This window comes from Pomacea canaliculata, linkage group LG2, assembly GCF_003073045.1.
Source record: "Pomacea canaliculata isolate SZHN2017 linkage group LG2, ASM307304v1, whole genome shotgun sequence".
In the NCBI taxonomy this organism is placed as follows: Eukaryota; Metazoa; Mollusca; class Gastropoda; order Architaenioglossa; family Ampullariidae; genus Pomacea; species Pomacea canaliculata.
This window is the reverse complement of record NC_037591.1, coordinates 17,475,043-17,492,204: the sequence shown is the minus strand read 5'-3', so window position 1 is coordinate 17,492,204 and position 17,162 is coordinate 17,475,043. Positions and strand designations below refer to the sequence as shown.

Sequence of the window (17,162 nt, the reverse complement as noted above, 5' to 3'; positions counted from 1 at the left end):
CAGATGCACGTGTCAACTCTTTCCAGAAAAAGTCCAGGAAATCTCGCAATTCCTCAAACTAATTAGCTAACGCGGAAAATTCTACAGATGGGGGCCTAAAAATATGAATATCCGAAAGAAGTTAAGGCAACAGGTTTTATTTTTTATTTTGTAAATTTTTTTACAAAAAAAAAAATGCAAATCCTTCTGGGCAAAAACCCAAATGTGAGGAACAAGAAAAAATGATGTCGGAAAACATGCATGTTCCTAGCGCAAAAACAAAGCCAAGTTGAAATAGGTGAGATAAGTATAAGCAGAAACCTTAGAGCTGCACGAGGCCAAAGAAGATTCACCAAAGGAGATTTTCCAGACGGATTACTGCGCGCACTTCGATAAGCAAACGGATGCAGATGAGGAGAGTAGTCGTTGACCTCCTTGTCTCTGTGCTTCTTTGTCACGTTTTCTCTCGCTTACTTCCTCCTTCCCTGTACGGATTACAATGTAAGCTAAAAGACGAAGAATTTCGTTTTTTTTTTTTCATAAATAAATTTGATTTCATTGGCCTTGTTGAAACTTTTCTGGATAATGCGTTGCATTATGTTAGGAAACTGGAAGATACTTTTCCTAATTTGATCTTTAAAATTGATGAAGACTGTTTACTTTAGATAGATATATCTTGTACATATCTGCTTACATCCCACCTGAGGGTTGTCGTCTTACTGCTTCTATTCATGCTCATTATAATTTCTTGGATAATATTAAGAAAATCTTTCATAAGAAAATAAATATTTATAATAATATTTTATTTAATAATTGGTTCCAGCATTTTAAAATTTTTTCTTGACAAGGAGGAAGATAACGAAGATGCGATAGTTGATGACAGTGAGAAATCTTTTAACAATCCAATTACAAAAATAAATTATGTTAGCTCTGAGAAAACTAAAGAACTACAGGACCAGAGGATAGTAAGTGAATTACTAAAGCATTCCTGTCCAAGCTTGGTTCAAATTTTCAAAAAATTCTTTAATGAATTATTTTGTAAATGTACGTACCCAAAAAAATTCACTAAATCAATTGGTGACATGAGTAACCGTAGTAAGCATAGAAACATTTGATTATGTAATAAATTCTGTATGATTTATATGGCACATGTAAATTCAAACTGGGCATCCAATATGGAAATGAGATTATTTTCTCATGGATCTGATTGGGATGAACCAAGGTAAAAAAAAAAAATAAATAATTTTACTGAGAAATTGAAAGATTGCTTGTTTGCAGATGACAGGAATGGAATAGTTGTGATAGATTCTCCTTTTACGTGTAGGTCAGGTGACGATGAAGTAAGAAAAAGCATGTACTAGGGTGGGGTGTTCGGGTATGATGACTGTATGACCAGTCACCTGCCAAACTACCGCTGTGCCAGTCCCAGAACATGTTTACTGAGCGACCATTTTACCAAATCTGTTTTTGCACTTTTTTCTAGCGCTGAACTGTTGTAGATGAGTGAAACTATTATTTCCTACTCACATGTTTCAAAACACCAGATATTTCTATTAAGCAGTCATCATGCAGAAACTTAGCCAGAGCTGAATGTTTGCAGTAGTAAATCACGACAAAACAAAGCTCGGGTAAGTAAATTACAGCCCACATCCAAATTCACCGGTGTTTTACGATAATGATTTTACTGTGAAAGAAACTCAATTTTCCATTTGAATACATGCGCTGGCAGCAAGCTGGTGTTCTGGCTGATTACCAAGCATAATCCTTTTTACTGATCCAGAAAAAGGCGATTTACAGGCGAAATCAGTAATCTGCTAAATCCCCGACAGCAGGAGAAAAATGAACGCAAGTGCGAAAGCAGGGAGCTTTTTGGCCAAGTTTACAATGCTTTCACTTTTTGCTCCCTGAAGACTGAATTACGAGAAGTTTGGCTTCAAAGTCTTTAAATTATATTATTCTACAACATTTTTACTATCTTTGTAAATCCTACTGCTTCCTGCGTCAACACACACACACACACACACCGCATGACTGAACACACACACTGAACACATCACTGCATGACTGAACACACACACACACTGAACACATCACTGCATGACTGAACACACACACACACACACACACGCACACTAAATACACATGACTGCATGACTGAACACATACACTGAACACATGACTGCATGACAGAACACACACACACCTTTGCATCCCCACACACTTTACACAAAAGCAGCTATAAATAGAGCAACAGTTAAAATGCTTGTTGTATATTTAAGGAATGAAACTTCTAGTACTTGCAAATAAAGTAAAACAGAAACCAGAAAGAATGATTAATGAAAACTAATGCTTAAACGCAATGGCAGAATAAATAACAGGGCACTTAGGAAGAAACGAACTCTGTTATTATATCACCTTCATCCGTTTGAATGCGCACGGAGCGGGGTCAACAACCCTGTGGGAATTCTGGAATCTCTTCTACAAAAAGCGGAGTACGCTGGGCTGCTGGGTCACGTGACTCGGCATGACACTCCTTCAGGGTATGTGGGGGGAGTGTGTGTGGGGCTGTGGGGAGTGTGGGTGTGGGGTGTGTGTTGGGGTGTGGTGGGGGGAGTTTTTTGTGGTGGGAGTGTGTGGGGGAGTGTGTGGGGGGAGTATGTGGGGCTGTGGGGGGAGTGTGGGTGTGAGTGTGTGTTGCGGTGTGTGTGTGGTGGGAGTTTTGTGGGGGGAGTTTTGTGGGGGGAGTGTGTGTGCGGGGGAGTGTGTGGGTGGAGTATGTGTATGTGTGGGGAAGTTTTTGTGGGGGGGAGTGTGGGTGTGGGAGGGGAGCAAACCTGAAGGAATGGAATGGTGGTTCCGTGTAGGACCTGCTGACTGTCGCTCAAGGCAGGACTAAGTGGCGAGCGATGCCAGTCAGACCTGATGTACCTCAAAGACAGGCATCGACGAAGTCTGGTGGTCGCTGCTATCAGTCAGCGATGAATGATAAATGATGATGCAAGTGGGTGACTGAGAGATCTGAGTGCAAAGTGTGATCATACCCATATCCAGACGGAAAATACTGGCTTAGAAAACTTTGTATATACTCAACACTGACACCTACTGGCTTCAGTAAATGAGGCTTCTTCATTCATTTTTTCTGCAGTAGACGAACTGACGTATGGACAGAGTAAGAGAAGCTGTTACGTGAGCATACAAACTCGCATCATTTGTTTACTACTGACTGTGGGAGCAGACGGTGTGTTTGCCAGCAGACTGTGCAGTGAGTCGAGCTCCTGTCCACGGTGTGGGTGAGTCAGCAACAGATTTAAAGACGGGAAAAAAAAACGTTGGCTGAAGGAAGGCAGATAAAGTTAGGTCTTTTACCACTCAGCAGCGGACGACTGCCAAACAAACTTTTTTTTCTCTATAACCTGCCTTGAAATCTCATTCGTTCCTTTTGCAACAACCATCGAGAAAACCGTTTTTCTTTTCTGTTTCTCGACAACGGCCCAGCCTTTTCAAAATCAGCAGCTGCCTGTTGCAAGTATCAGGGAAGATTCAGACACTTCCTTTCCAAAAAAGAAGAAAATCTCACAAGGGTCTTGTCAGCAAGGCTGGGCACGGGCAGAAAAAATGCCAAGCGGAATTCCTTGCCCTTGTTTATGTCTCCATGCTCTAACAGAAAAAAAATCGCAAACATTTACGGTTGTTAGGTGCCTTTCACCTTCATTTTCGTAAGTGACTGCTGTTTGTCTCTCATTCCGTGCGTGCATGAGTCTGTGTGTGTGTTTGGAGTCTGCGAAATATCTGTCAGGTATTCTGCGATTTGTCTTGTTCTAACATTTGTCTATAAGGTCTTCAAAATCATACGTGGTTACTTTTATTAGCAAAGCACTAAATCTTTCTAATGTGCATTCATTTCCTAATTTGCTTTTTGGCGGTTTTCAGCAGTGTACAATGTTGCTAATGTTAACCACTTCCCGTCATTACCTTCAGATGGTGGTCGCCCTGTCATACTAAAAGCTTCGATGTCTTCTTATAATTATTACAACCTTGTTCTAAACTGTCTTTTCGTTTTGTTTTAAAAACTAATCGCTTGTTTAAGAGCAGCCTCAGTACCGGAAAATGCAACATCGAAACATGAAAGCTATTACACTCAAGCAGCTTCACTGATAATTATTTTTACTTGCTATCTTTTCTAGATTAAATTAAAACAATCGCGTATCTTAGAACAGCTCGAAAAATACAGTATATCATTTTAAAGTGGCATCAAGAATGGAATCCTCTGGAAGGATATCCGCCTCATTTTTCCATAAAGCTTGAGGAGAAGGAGACCTTATCACTACGATTTTTCTCCTCAAACTAATGCGAGATAATACTCGCTCCTCCATTAACTCATTTTCCGCTCTGAAATTTCGCAAGAAGCAACTGCTGACTGCTATTAATAATTTGCAAAGGTCCGAAGAATGCGTGAGATGTAGCGGTCACGAAGTTGTTATCAGCAAGCCAGTAAAATATGATGTGTGTAGTAGGACAGCCGCATCACAAGATGGCGCTAAGCAGGTAATTAACGGCTACTTTACGTAAAAGCACGCATTCCGCCTAACTAATGTTTCCTGCATCTCCTCCCTGTCTCTCCCTCCCTTATTCTGTACCTTCGTCCCTACCTTCCTTCTTCTCTTTTCTCTTTTCCCTCCAGCCTCTCTCCCCTGTTCCCACCCTCGCCTCGTCTCTATCTCTCTATCTCTCTCTCTCTCGCCTAATTAATTAGTTTTATTACTACCTTACATCGCTTGCATTTCTAAGTTTGTTAGTGTATGTCCCACCTGATCTTGTTAATGCACACGTTCCTTGTATTTTCATTCACTTTTTTTCTTTGAAGGTAATTTCATACAAACTGAAGTCAATGTTGACCATGTGTGGGTCATTGCCTTGTCACATGTTAAGCAACATATACAAACTTTCTTTAAGTCGATATACGTGCACCAAAAACATTCTTGTCGTCCCTGCAAGAAAGTTGTTGTTTCTTACTGTAGATTGGAATCTTTGTCCCTCTACGTTGCACCTTAAACAGGGATGGTTATCACCTGAAATTTTTGACATTTTAAGTGTTTCTAGGTTTTCTTGGCTTCATTAGTCAAAGTATCTCGCAAAAACATCATATTACCATAACATGAGAAAATCCAATCAAATAAAAATCAACTTGTCATCTACTCGCCTGGACTCGCTTTCAACTCGTTGCGACCATGGAAACTTTGTGTATACTCACTGCTTCTTCCAATCCCCATCTCCAACATCTCAAAGATTACAAGCGCTGAGAGAATCATTTCGCAGGAAACCTTTGATCCTAGCGGGAAATGACAATTTTTAAAGGTCCCGTAAGTTTGTGAGCTCATGGGGGAACAACTCAATCGGACAATCACCGCTAGAAATAGTCTTGCCCGTGCTGACTGACCTCCCTTGTTTACTCACCAAACGAGTCGCACGGCATCTCGTTCCATAATCCTTCTTCTCAACAGAAAAAGTAATTTCAAGGAAGAAATGGGAGCTGACCTTTGGCTTTAGGCAAACGAAAAGGTAAAATGATTCATTAGTAAGCCTCATCTTCAATAAGATGCGATGTTCAAACTGGCCTTACTATAAATAGCTGAGGGAATGATTCCTGATGTGCAAAACGATACTGTGTGTAAACAGACACTCCTAGTGTACAAACAAGTACCCACCTCGCCTGATGAATATGTCATCCTTGTAGAAGAACAGCAGCCACCTCTTTGTATTGTGTCTTACCTTGTCATTGATGAATTGTCCCTATCCTTTATTTATGAATTAAGAATCGTCAATTTTTTTTATTTTTGGAGAATTGTGTAATAAATAAATAATTACATTGCAAATATGAAACTAAAATGTGCTGAATTTTCAAACAGTATAAAATGGAGGTTATACACAAACCACGTGGCTAAATGGCATGGGTGTCAGCAGAATTAGCTGTAAGTGGATCTTGTGAATGTCTGCCTGCATCTCGTGCACATGGATGGCCTGGTTCTGTCGGCAAGGCACTCCAACCTCCCGGCGATATTCCCTCCGTGTCCCTGTCTGGCGTGCGGTGAGCAGCATCCCCGTGGTTTATGTTCTCTCAAATATTTTTCTCAAAGCAAAGCACTCCGAGCCGCACAATCAGGAAAGTACCAGACCAAGCGGCACAGCAGTTCACAGAGGCAAATCTCCCTCAGGGCAAGGTATACAATTGACCAAATTTAGCTCGCTGCTTTCGGTCCGCTCGAGGTATTCATGGGCAGTTTGGATGGCCATTCTATAGCACTCAATTCACATCAGAGTTTGCAAAGCACCAGACGAACGCCGCGAAATTCACAAGGCAATTAAGGAATATCAGACCCTGGTAGCGCTTCTACAATCAGCTCGTTTAGAAGATCGATGGCTTTTTTTGTAGCGGACTCAGTCAAGTGCTGATGATTCAGCGTAGATTTCCAGTGCTTTTGGTCCACGTCTTGAGCACCGTTTAAGTGCTTCTTGCCCGCGTGAGACCCCCAAGTAGTTTTGGGTTGGGATCTTGGCAAATTCAATTTAAACTGCGTCCACACAGTCTCTGGCGCGAAGACCGTCTAGCAAACAGGTCGTGACGAGGACGCGTTGATAATATTTGATACTGGGAGGGGGGACAACTCCCTCGTCTTCCTTCCTTCCTTTCCCTCCTTCTTCTCCCTCTCCATTTGTCTATTTCTCCAGTCGATGTATGTGCCGTGCGTGCGTCCATGTTAACATCTCTAGATGGAGTAACTTAATGCCCCTGTTTGTGCACTTACTTCGCTGTGTTGGGAACTGAATGTCTGACATGTCTTAAGTGGATAGAACTTGTCCAACCCGAGAGATAACAGTGGTCGCCATGCCTCATTCTCTCTATTTTTGTAGCCTACAGATACTTATGAATATGCGCCAGCATTATTTGTACAAATATTCCCTCCTCACCTCCATACACAAGACTGCGAGCTTTTGACACTTCTAGTTCGCCCCCAGGGCCAGTCTATCAGACAAAGTCCTTTCTCCCCATCCCACGATAATTTGCAAGGCTTTTAGGCCAGGCTAAAATGATTTTGCTGCAACTGCGTATCGAAGTGGGGCAAAGGTCAACAAATGTTGCGTCTTTGCCTTTGTAGGGTCAACAGTGAAGACAGTCATGACAATGATGACGAGTAGATAGTTTTCTCAGCCTTTTGTTTCAAAATACTTCATAACAAATTAATCTCATACACTTGTCATTTATTAGCACAAAAGCGTTTTCTTTGGCAATATTTATAATAGAACAGTTTTTACACTCATTTCTCTATGGACGCTGCCACTTGCCCTATTATCTGTTTTGTTTTGTTTTGTTTTGTTTTGTTTTGTTTGTTTGTTTGTTTTGTTTTGTTTTGTTTTGGTTTGGTTTGGTTTTTGTTTTTGTTTTTTGTTTTGTTTTGTTTTGTTTTTTTGTCCGTCGTCTTCCATTGTGGACATTGTCGTAATTATCCAGACTGGTTATTAAACAAGAAAGATATAATTAGACAATTTAAGAATAAAGCTATATTTGTATTTTTTTAATTTATATATGAATCAATACACTTACTTTTTAATTACTGGTGTACATTATAACACAAGTCAATTATTCTTAAAGGAAATCACAAACAAAATAAGTTGAAATTGATAAGTTATTGTATTTCGTCTATGGCTTTGATCATCTACGCCACTTTCTCTTAAATCGGAGCTGAACTTGTATTCGTTTAGCCACAAATAAAGCACGTTCAACAATAAATGCACAGGTAAATAACATTAGCAGGATGCCTCCTGTAATAAATCTGGATCGTTGTGGCTTCGTTTTTTTTCCAATTTTCTCTGTAATTCTTCATGTTCTTCCACTCTTTGTGATCGTTTAACTGACTCACCAATTTTGATTCCTCAATCGATTTGGTCCTGTAAGCACAAGTGCTATCTCCTGAGTAATAACGAACTTTGGACAATTCAACGCTTTCAATTTCAGGTCCATTAACTTCAGTGCCGCCCCATAACACACCCGCTTGCCATCCGCGGTGGGTCTGAGGACAGTTTGGGGCATTGCTGCCTCCTCCCACCACCAAAAGATTTCTGTTTGTAGCTCCGCAGGGAAATTTCTTGGAGAATCGCAACCATACATTTGAACGGAATGCCGGTCGCTGAACATCAAAAACTTGTAGCTTCTCGCTTTTTTGTGGTTGTTGACGTATTTGGGAATTGCGACACCTTTGAATACAGCAGCGTATGTAGGGAATTGTAATGCGTATTTAAATACTGTAACGTATATAGGGATTGTAATGCGTGTGCGCTATTGTTACCTATCTCAGGATTGAGGCGCATTTGGATAGGCAAGGTATGTGAGGATCTCGAATATATGGGTATTGGGGTAAATATAAGATTGTGATATATTTAATTGTTGATTAATGTAAAGTCAGACAAGCATGGGAGTGAAAGACATTAAAGTATATAATAAGTATATATAGAAATGCACAGGATCGTTCTGTAAGATAGAAATAAGCACACGCACGCACGAAAGCACGTGCAAAGGCTCGTCAACGCGCACGCGCACTCGTCCAGTTCCTTAAGTCTTGTCCTTCTCGTCGTTCCTTCTTAGCCTGCATGGATTTGCTTATAGGCTAAAATGATAAAGATGAAGAGAGCAATCTCGGTGGCCCTAGAGATTGCCGCTGCAGACTGGCAAATGGCAAGTGAGATAGCATCCATTACACAGACGGCCGTAAATTAGTCAAACATGGCGTCACCGTTCTCTCTTCCTTATTTTCTGTTTCTCTCCCCTTCTATTACCCTCTCCCAAAATATGCAAGTGTGCATCAGCTTTTAGTGAAACGCACACACGTTTACGCAAACTTAAGCAGACAGACCCACATACACATTTCGTAAGTCCATCAATATTTTCTTTCTATTTTCTTTACAGTGTAGTCGCTCGATTACTCAGATACGGGATGTCTTGCTGTTGCCACAAGCTCTGTCTACCTCTGCAGGAATAAAATATAAAAATAATCACGAGAAAGAAAGCAATGGCTCAAGTTCTCATTGGCACTAGACTATACCCCAACTCTACGGCAAAGATATACCTTATCAGTAAAACAGAACTAGAAGAGTTACTACTGCTCGGAACATCTTAAGCTCTGGTCTATTGTCCCGAAGACCCGAAGCCCTGAACATATATTGATAAGTGTAGTACAGAAAGACTACATTTCGTGGCAGTGGACTACACCTGTGAAGTACCAGACATGAAGGCAGACAGACAGTGGTGTGAACATTACCAAAGGACCACTGCCTCACTTTGTGCCAAGGTTTTTAGCCTCTGACTGTCAAAACACGACAGTCATGTACAGTGCCAGACGAGTTTGTCTGAGCTGAAGGTGAGGTATTTACCAGCAGGCACTGAACCCTTTCGAAGCACTGCACTTTTTTCTCAACCCTGGGTTAACACGCAGACAGAGATCGTCTAGGAGACGAAACTCATTTTTGTACCATACCATGAGTGCCAACCCCTCTCCTTCCTTCTTTCGCTCTTTATTGTAAAGTACTAGGTAGGAAAAGAACTTTCTCTTCCAGTGAACTCACTACCGGTATGTGTGAAAAATTGTGCTCTCTGAATCCAAGGTGTATTTTTGACAAAGAGTGTAACCGAAGCAATTTACATTTACAGCTTCATGGTGTAGCTTCTGTTTGTAATGTTTATGCCACCATACAGTATTTTAGCGAAGGGAACTAAAGCAGACCACCTACCAACACCCAAGTTATTACCCTGCTAGTTCTCTGCAGAAAATAACTGCCACCCGGCCTAAAGCATCCCCACGGCGGGTGCCGACTGTGCGGGTGAACGACATCACTGATCCAAATCCAGTCGTTGATGTAAATCGTGTTTTCGTGAGAGTGGCTCATCAAACATGCGATGATCTATTCATGTTCTTTGAAGATGTATATTAAAGCACGAGATGCGGACATCGTACACATTGCAACCTGATAGGTCAGTGGATCTCGGAGACTATTTTATGACCTGAATCGTTGTTCAGAATGTGTGGAATGCTGTGTCCGTTGTATCCAGATGCTTGGAATGCTGAGGGCAAGGCTTCGCAAAATGTTTTTGTATAGATTATGGTTTGATGTGTTCAGTTGATGTATGTACTTAATAATACTTGTTTATCTTAAGTCGTTTCCTGTCCCTTCAGGTGTTTGTTTAGAAGCTGGCGTGAAAGTAGACAATGTACCCTGAAATACAGCTCACAATGTAAATAATGAAAACGTTCAAGAAAAGATAAAAGCAGTGTTATACCGAAAGAAACACACTATCATGTAATGCAATTTGTTCGTAAAATATTTTCAGTTAATAGATTCACTCAAAAAAAACTATGTCTCATAAACTGAAGTTATCCATCGAGTCTTCTTATCTCCGATAGTTGCTAGGCAGTGTGACGTCACGGGTGTTAGCGCCACCCAAAGACACCATTTCCGGGTGCGTCTTGGCCTCAGGTTGCCGTGTAAATGGAAAATAACTTTGGTTTGTCTTTTGCTTCCCGTTCTTCGCAAAGTTTTCATTTTCATGCGCATTAGGGTCTAGTTTTCAGTGATGATGTCAAATACCAAACCATCGATTTCTTTAGAGAACAAAACATCGAACTGTACTCTGGTTGAAATCGTGAAGCATTTAGTTGTGAACACGAGTCATTACATCCGGGCATTTCACTAGCTCGGAGCCAAAGCCTTGTTGGACTGGCATGAGATTGTCGTTTTGTGATGAGGCAGGAAATGTAATAGTCGTGCGCACTATTATACGGTAAGAATGTCACTGTCGGGTGCCTAGAGGCGCAGGATTGATTTTCAAAATTATGACAAAGAGCCGTTGATAAAACAAAGTAAAATAAAAACTTCAGGACGCTGCCTGCAGAGAGAAAGCTTAAAGTTTGAAAACTTTTTTTTTTTTAACCCTGTATGCATTTTCAAATAGCATGGCTTGCAAATTGTTTTGATGTTTAACCATCTTTTTTATTAAAATTCCTGGTCTAAGAATTCTCCCTCCCTCCTTCACTCACTCTACAAGAGCAGTGGCTAGCGGCTAAACTGATGTTACCACGACAGTGAGAATCGTGTGTCGTAAGTTCGTATCTCGGTTCCAACATGCCTTTTCTGAATACGAAACCTGTTTACAGGGCTGACCATCGGTGGTTTTTTTCTCCCTCTGTGTGTGTGAGAGAGAGAAGGAGAGATTGAGTGAACAGTTATGATGGTGAGTCGTATTTGATGTCTAGAGATAAGTGTGTGCTCCTTCAATTTCATGTCTGTAGAGTCTTCACTGGGGGATTCTTGGTGGAATGAGACGCTCTATAAACAATTATTTATTATTACTTCTTTAAAGTTTCTCTTTTGGTCTTCTGTTTTTATCAGTTTCCTTCTCTCTTTCTCTGCTAACTTTACACGTTTTCCCCGCTCACTATTTCTTACTCTTCTTGTCTCTCTTTCTCTCCACATCGCGTGTTCTCTACTGTTTCTCCTTTTACTTCTAATCATCTTCGGCTATTTAATGTTTTATTTTTCAAATAAGCGTTACAAATTTTACTTTCTATTTAAAAATGTGATGTTTACATAGACACTTATGATGTTCCTCACTAAAACTGTTCCTTTGTCCTGTGTTTGCAGTATGGGTTGACGTGACAGCAGGCAGTACTTCAAGGCGTCAACATGGACGTCGCGATCTTCACCAACATAACATCGTTGTTTCCCCTGGGAAACATGTCGTCTGTGATTCACAATACAACGGAGGGGAGACTTGGCAACTCTTCTTCGTATGTGTCTGACGTGGCGTCTGTGAACCAGCAGTGCGCGTGGAACCTGACCCTGAATGACACCCTGTGTGACCTGGCGGCCACCACGGCGCAAAGTGTCAACACCACAGCAGCATCAGAGGTGGTTGAATCCGCACATTCTCTGGGGATGACAATCTTTCTGGCCATTTTGGCAGGCATCGTGTCAATAGTAACCATCCTCGGCAACCTAACCGTGCTTCTTGCATTCGGCTTGGAGCGCAGCATCCGGCAGCCGACCAACTACTTTATAGCATCGCTGGCTGTGTCGGATTTACTCATTGGGACGTTTTCCATGCCCTTGTTTACACAGTATCTCCTTCTTTCCTTCTGGCCACTTGGCCCTGGCTGTGCGACCTGTGGCTTTCTCTGGACTGGACAGTGTGTCTAACATCACAGTACACAGTCTTCTTCATCACGATGGACCGATTTCTATCCGTGAAGATTCCTGCGAAGTACAGGAACTGGCGCACCGAGCGGAAGGTCCTGGTGATGATCGCCGTCACGTGGGTGCTTCCCACTGTGGTCTTCTTCACGTCTATCATAGGATGGCAATACTTCGTGGGCAAGCGCCAAGTGGCACATGATGCCTGCGAAGTGCAGTTCATGTCCGACCCTTTGTTTCTATTCATTCTCACTATAGGATACTACTGGATCACTCTCATCGTCATGTGTGGCCTGTACGGAGGCATCTACAAGGTGGCCCTCAACCTGCAGCGGAAGTCCGACGCCAAGCACAAGAAGCTACAGTCCACCATGGAGCTGGCTGCGGACCACAGCAACGTCCGGAACACCGCTTCAAACAGCAGCGACTCCACTACGCACCCCGCCAGAAACTCCAAGAAGCAGAGATTAAAGCGAAGCCTAAAGACGGGTGACGTGGGCGGAGCAGGGATAACTCCTGGACAAAACAACGTCACAGGCTTTGACAAGGGCGTCAACGCTTCTGCGTTCGGCGGGAAGGGCATCCTGGGAACCGCTACCCTTGGTCGCCATGACAGTCTGGGAGGAGGCAGCGTTGCCAGTGACGTAGCGGACAACAAGGAGGAGGATCGATCCTCCAGCCCTGCCTTCGCGTCAGACGAAGAGAACTCCAGCAGCGGCGCCGCAACAGGGGCAGACAAATCGAGCAGCAATAAATCCCCCAAAGGCGGCGGAAAAACTCATCCAATCCACCATCACAGGGTCTCGCAAAAGCGACTGGACCCCAAGTCCGGCATTGCCGGCATCGTCAACACCGCCATGCTGTCGCACTCAGATTCCCTGCATCCCAACACCGCTTGCAAAGGTCCACGCTCGCAAGACATCCATTCTAACGAAATGGTGGGAAATCCTATGCCCCCCTCAGGCCAGTGTCTGCGGCCAAGCCACGGAGGTCCGAACTACAGCCGCCTGGAGCCTCAACGCGATGAAGGTGGCCAGCAGCAGGAGGTGGACAGCCTCTACTCGTCCTCTGCGTCCGACCGCCTCGAGCGGTCCACCATTCCACTTCTAGACCCTGAGCCCACACAAGGCTGCCCCTACATTGATGAAAAGAGTTTCCTGGCCATCAAACCTTCCGAAGATACCGCGCTCATGCCTGGGTCTGTACCGCCTGTTACCATAACATCATCGGCTGACCCAACCGCGGCGGCAGAAAACGAGCGAGACTCTCCCTTGTGGAAACGGCGGAACTCGCTTCCTGTCCCCCCTTTAGCTTCCGACGTGTTCGACATCGTTATGGACGACGATTTTACCGAGTACGGTGTGACGGAGGTCACTATGACAACGACCTTATCTTCAAAGGTCAACGGCGAAGATGTGCCCTTCAACTCAAAACACTCGGACGATGCGACTCATGATGGGAGCGGCGACCACCCGTGTCCATCGGACCAACACCCGGACGAAGGCCACAGCCAGACTGACTCCCAGCGTCTGTCAGCCTCGAGAAGACCTCGCAAAGGCGATGGGCGCATCCACTCGTTCGTCAAAAGCGTTCGCTCGAGGAACAGCCGCCGGCGAAACCGTCGAGAGCGAAAGTCCAAGTCTGAAAACCGCGCACGGAAGGCGCTGAGAACTATCACCATTATTCTGGGGGCCTTCGTGTTGTGCTGGACACCCTACCACATCATGATCTTCGTGATTGGCATCTGCAACGACGCTACCTGCGTCAACTTGCCCTTCTACAACTTCACCTACTGGCTGTGCTACCTAAACAGCCCCATCAACCCTTTCTGTTATGCCTTCGCCAACACACAGTTCAAACGGACGTTTCTTAGGATCTTACGGTTCGACTGGCACAGGACATAACATCAAGCCAGTAGTTTTAGATGTTGTTGGACTTGCTGATTTCAGAAGAAAGACTTGGAGTGTTCTGTGCAATACGAACGGACAAACTTTCAGATGATCAACTCTTCTTCGATCTTGACCTTTCAATCCTTACTACAATATAACAGTGACAAATTAAAAGAAAACATCTTTCATCAATCAGCTCAAAGGATCGTCTCGTACTAGCAAAGGAAAAATGTGAATAAAGTTTAATTTTTCAGTCTGTTGACCTTACACAGGACAGTCTATTGCTGTTATTCAGGATCATACAGATGGCATCTCTCTACACGTGCAATATTTAACTGAACAACGTCGTTTTGACACTCAAAAATAAATAAATAAAAATACAGAAGGAATATCCTGCTTGATGCAGTATCTTGAAAAACATCATAAAATGTTATCTTACAACTTTACTCCTCGAGAGTTATTTCGCCGAGACTACAGAGACTTGTCTGGCGCCAGTAAGTGACGTGGCCTGGGGAGCTAACTAAATGTGTTCCGTTGGCCAGCGAGGGGAGGCAATCACAAACGTCCCAGGAGACGGATAGGTAGTAAATGGATGTAGCGAACTAAAATGATAGTTGAGTAAACTGCTGGGTCTTTTTTACTTAAACAAGCCACAAGGGGGCGAGTCTGTGTCTTTGTCGTCTCCCCAAGATCTTGCCGATCTGTGTGCTCATCACCCAGATTATCTAGGACAACGTCGAGAAGCATTAACGACACAGCACGCTTAAGTGTTTAGAGCTAAATGACGAAACTTGTTTGTTGTTTACTACAAAAACACTTGTTGCTTTTTGTACATGAATGGTGGTGTGTTTTATATTGCTGTGCACTGCGAGGACGTTGGTGTCCCGCCCTGTGCAGTGCTGTGTCTGTGTTATATCAACATTAATACTATTTGTATTGAAATAAGCTTACAGTGTGAACTAAGCTTCAGTCTTTTTAGTGCAGACGATATAGCGAATCCGTGCGAATTTCTTACTTCGATGTTACAATACAGGTTTTTGGTCCTATTTGGAATTAGCTAACCCATTGAGCTTGCTTTCTGGTCTAGTGTTCTACAGCATTGCGTCCATACTGTGTATTTAGCTATCTTGGATGCAAAATGGAAGTATTCGTCCGAGATATGTTAGACTGCCTTCGTCAGGTCTTGTCCTTGTAATCTTGTAACGCGTGGACACTCGGTAATCTTTGTGTCTCTATAGCCGGCAATGTCACTTCACAGTTTGGACCCTGACATTTCATTCGCACGTGTCCGTGCGAGCTCCACAGTCCATCATCGGTTGTCGTTACATCGTGTGATTCTAAACGAATTTAGTCGTAGGCGGTCAGTGGTGATTGAAAGGTATACAAATCTCGAAGAAGTTTCTTCGAATTTTGAAAGCGTTCGGAAGTTTCGGGTAAAGTCATCTCCCTTTCCTAGCAAGATGTCCCTTCTGGTCACCACATTTAGTCTTTTCGAAAACAGTATTTTGATAATAACTTTATGTCGTAAATATATAATTTTAAACGGATGTCAAAATCAAATTTAGCAGAAATTAGCTGTCGTTACTTTACAAAGTAGCACATTTTATTGTTTCCACAAATATTAGAGAAGACAAATGAAAACAAAAGTCCCAGCGAAACATTTTCGGCTCTAAAGTTATGATAATGTTTATTAATATTAATAGCAGTAGTAGCAGTATATCAATAGCATATATAAAGTACCTAGTTACTTCTTGAAGAAAATAGTCACATAAAATTGTAGATTAATAAAAAGATACAAAAGGTTTGTAAGCATAAAAGGTTCCTTTAGCTAATGAGGACCTATATTAGAAAATAAAGATTTTCTGAACTTTCTAATGTTCACGTGACCTGTTGGGGGACAGCTTACCGGACACATATGCTACATCATTTACATCCTTCATCAACTTTGCTCCATTTCATTTTGCATTTGCCTTTTGCTTTAAGAACGATGTTTAAAATAAATATTAAAAAAATCCTTGAAACTAGCAGGCATTACCGTTATATACCGCTCATAAGTTTAGCAACATCGGAGGCTTTCTTGATGTGTCAGAAATTTGTGAGGGTTTTAGGGTAGGAAGGTAGATAGCTGTAGTCCCGAGATGAGTCACCTAATCACCTAGAGAACTATGTCAAGGTTATACAGCAAAGATGCCCACCCTTCTCAGTTCTCCACTTAAGTCTTAAGTTTTTTTAATAAGAGAGACCTGCCATCCTAGTTTATCTGAAAAGAAAGAAACATTAATACAAATAGCGAAGGTAAATGAAAAATATTTAGTAAAAGTGGGGGAGTTCAGGATGAGATGTGGTGCGGAGTTTGAAAGAGATAATGTGGGTACAGCACGTGCCTAACTGGCCTTCATAACAGACAGGCTGAAGATAGTGAGGACAGAAGATACATCAAGAAAGCTATAATTAGCAGCAAAGTGGACGCCAAGAGGTCCACCTGACGCACCGAGGCCGTCAGATGAAAAAAGATCATCTTCTTCTGAATCGCCCGTCATGTTCAGCAGAAACAGATATTAACTGGGGCGTATGGCTACCACAGGGGTACAACACTCGCCAGGGTGTGACTACCTCAGTGGTACCCCAACAAGCCCTAAGTCACACAATTGATAAGCTCGGACTTACAGCTCCTCTTGAACCACACGCAACTACATGTATGTTAGACATCGTCTACTACCTGCAAGTCATGTAATGCTACTCAAATCTTCAGTTTACAACTTCTCCATTATTTACTATCGACATTTTAGAAATCAAAGCGATCAAGCATTAGCTTTGCATGATACTATTCAACATGTTGGCTTTTTTGGTTATTTTGCTTTGCTTACACTTTCGGTCTAGTGTTCTTTATTCTTAGCTGTCCTTGCGTCACCACTAAGTGTCACAAAGAATGTATCTGTTTCCTTTTAAAAAAAATATAGAAGGTAATAAAATAATTCAACAGCGACTGATGTCTGTACAGGTACCCGTTTACAGGCACCCCGTATGTGCATACTGAAAGATGGTAAATGAAGTTAT

The 17,162-nt window shown here is 42.5% G+C and overlaps 1 protein-coding gene across 1 annotated transcript; it reads left to right on the top strand.

Moving 5' to 3' along the window:
• Positions 1-9,860: 9,860 nt before the first annotated feature.
• On the top strand, positions 9,861-16,722 carry LOC112557100 (muscarinic acetylcholine receptor gar-2-like). The gene is given in 3 exon segments (XM_025226737.1): positions 9,861-10,000; positions 11,668-12,175; positions 12,178-16,722. Coding segments are annotated over 2 exon segments (2,409 nt in total). The 5' UTR covers positions 9,861-10,000; positions 11,668-11,709; the 3' UTR covers positions 14,121-16,722.
• The last annotated feature ends 440 nt before the right edge of the window (positions 16,723-17,162 follow it).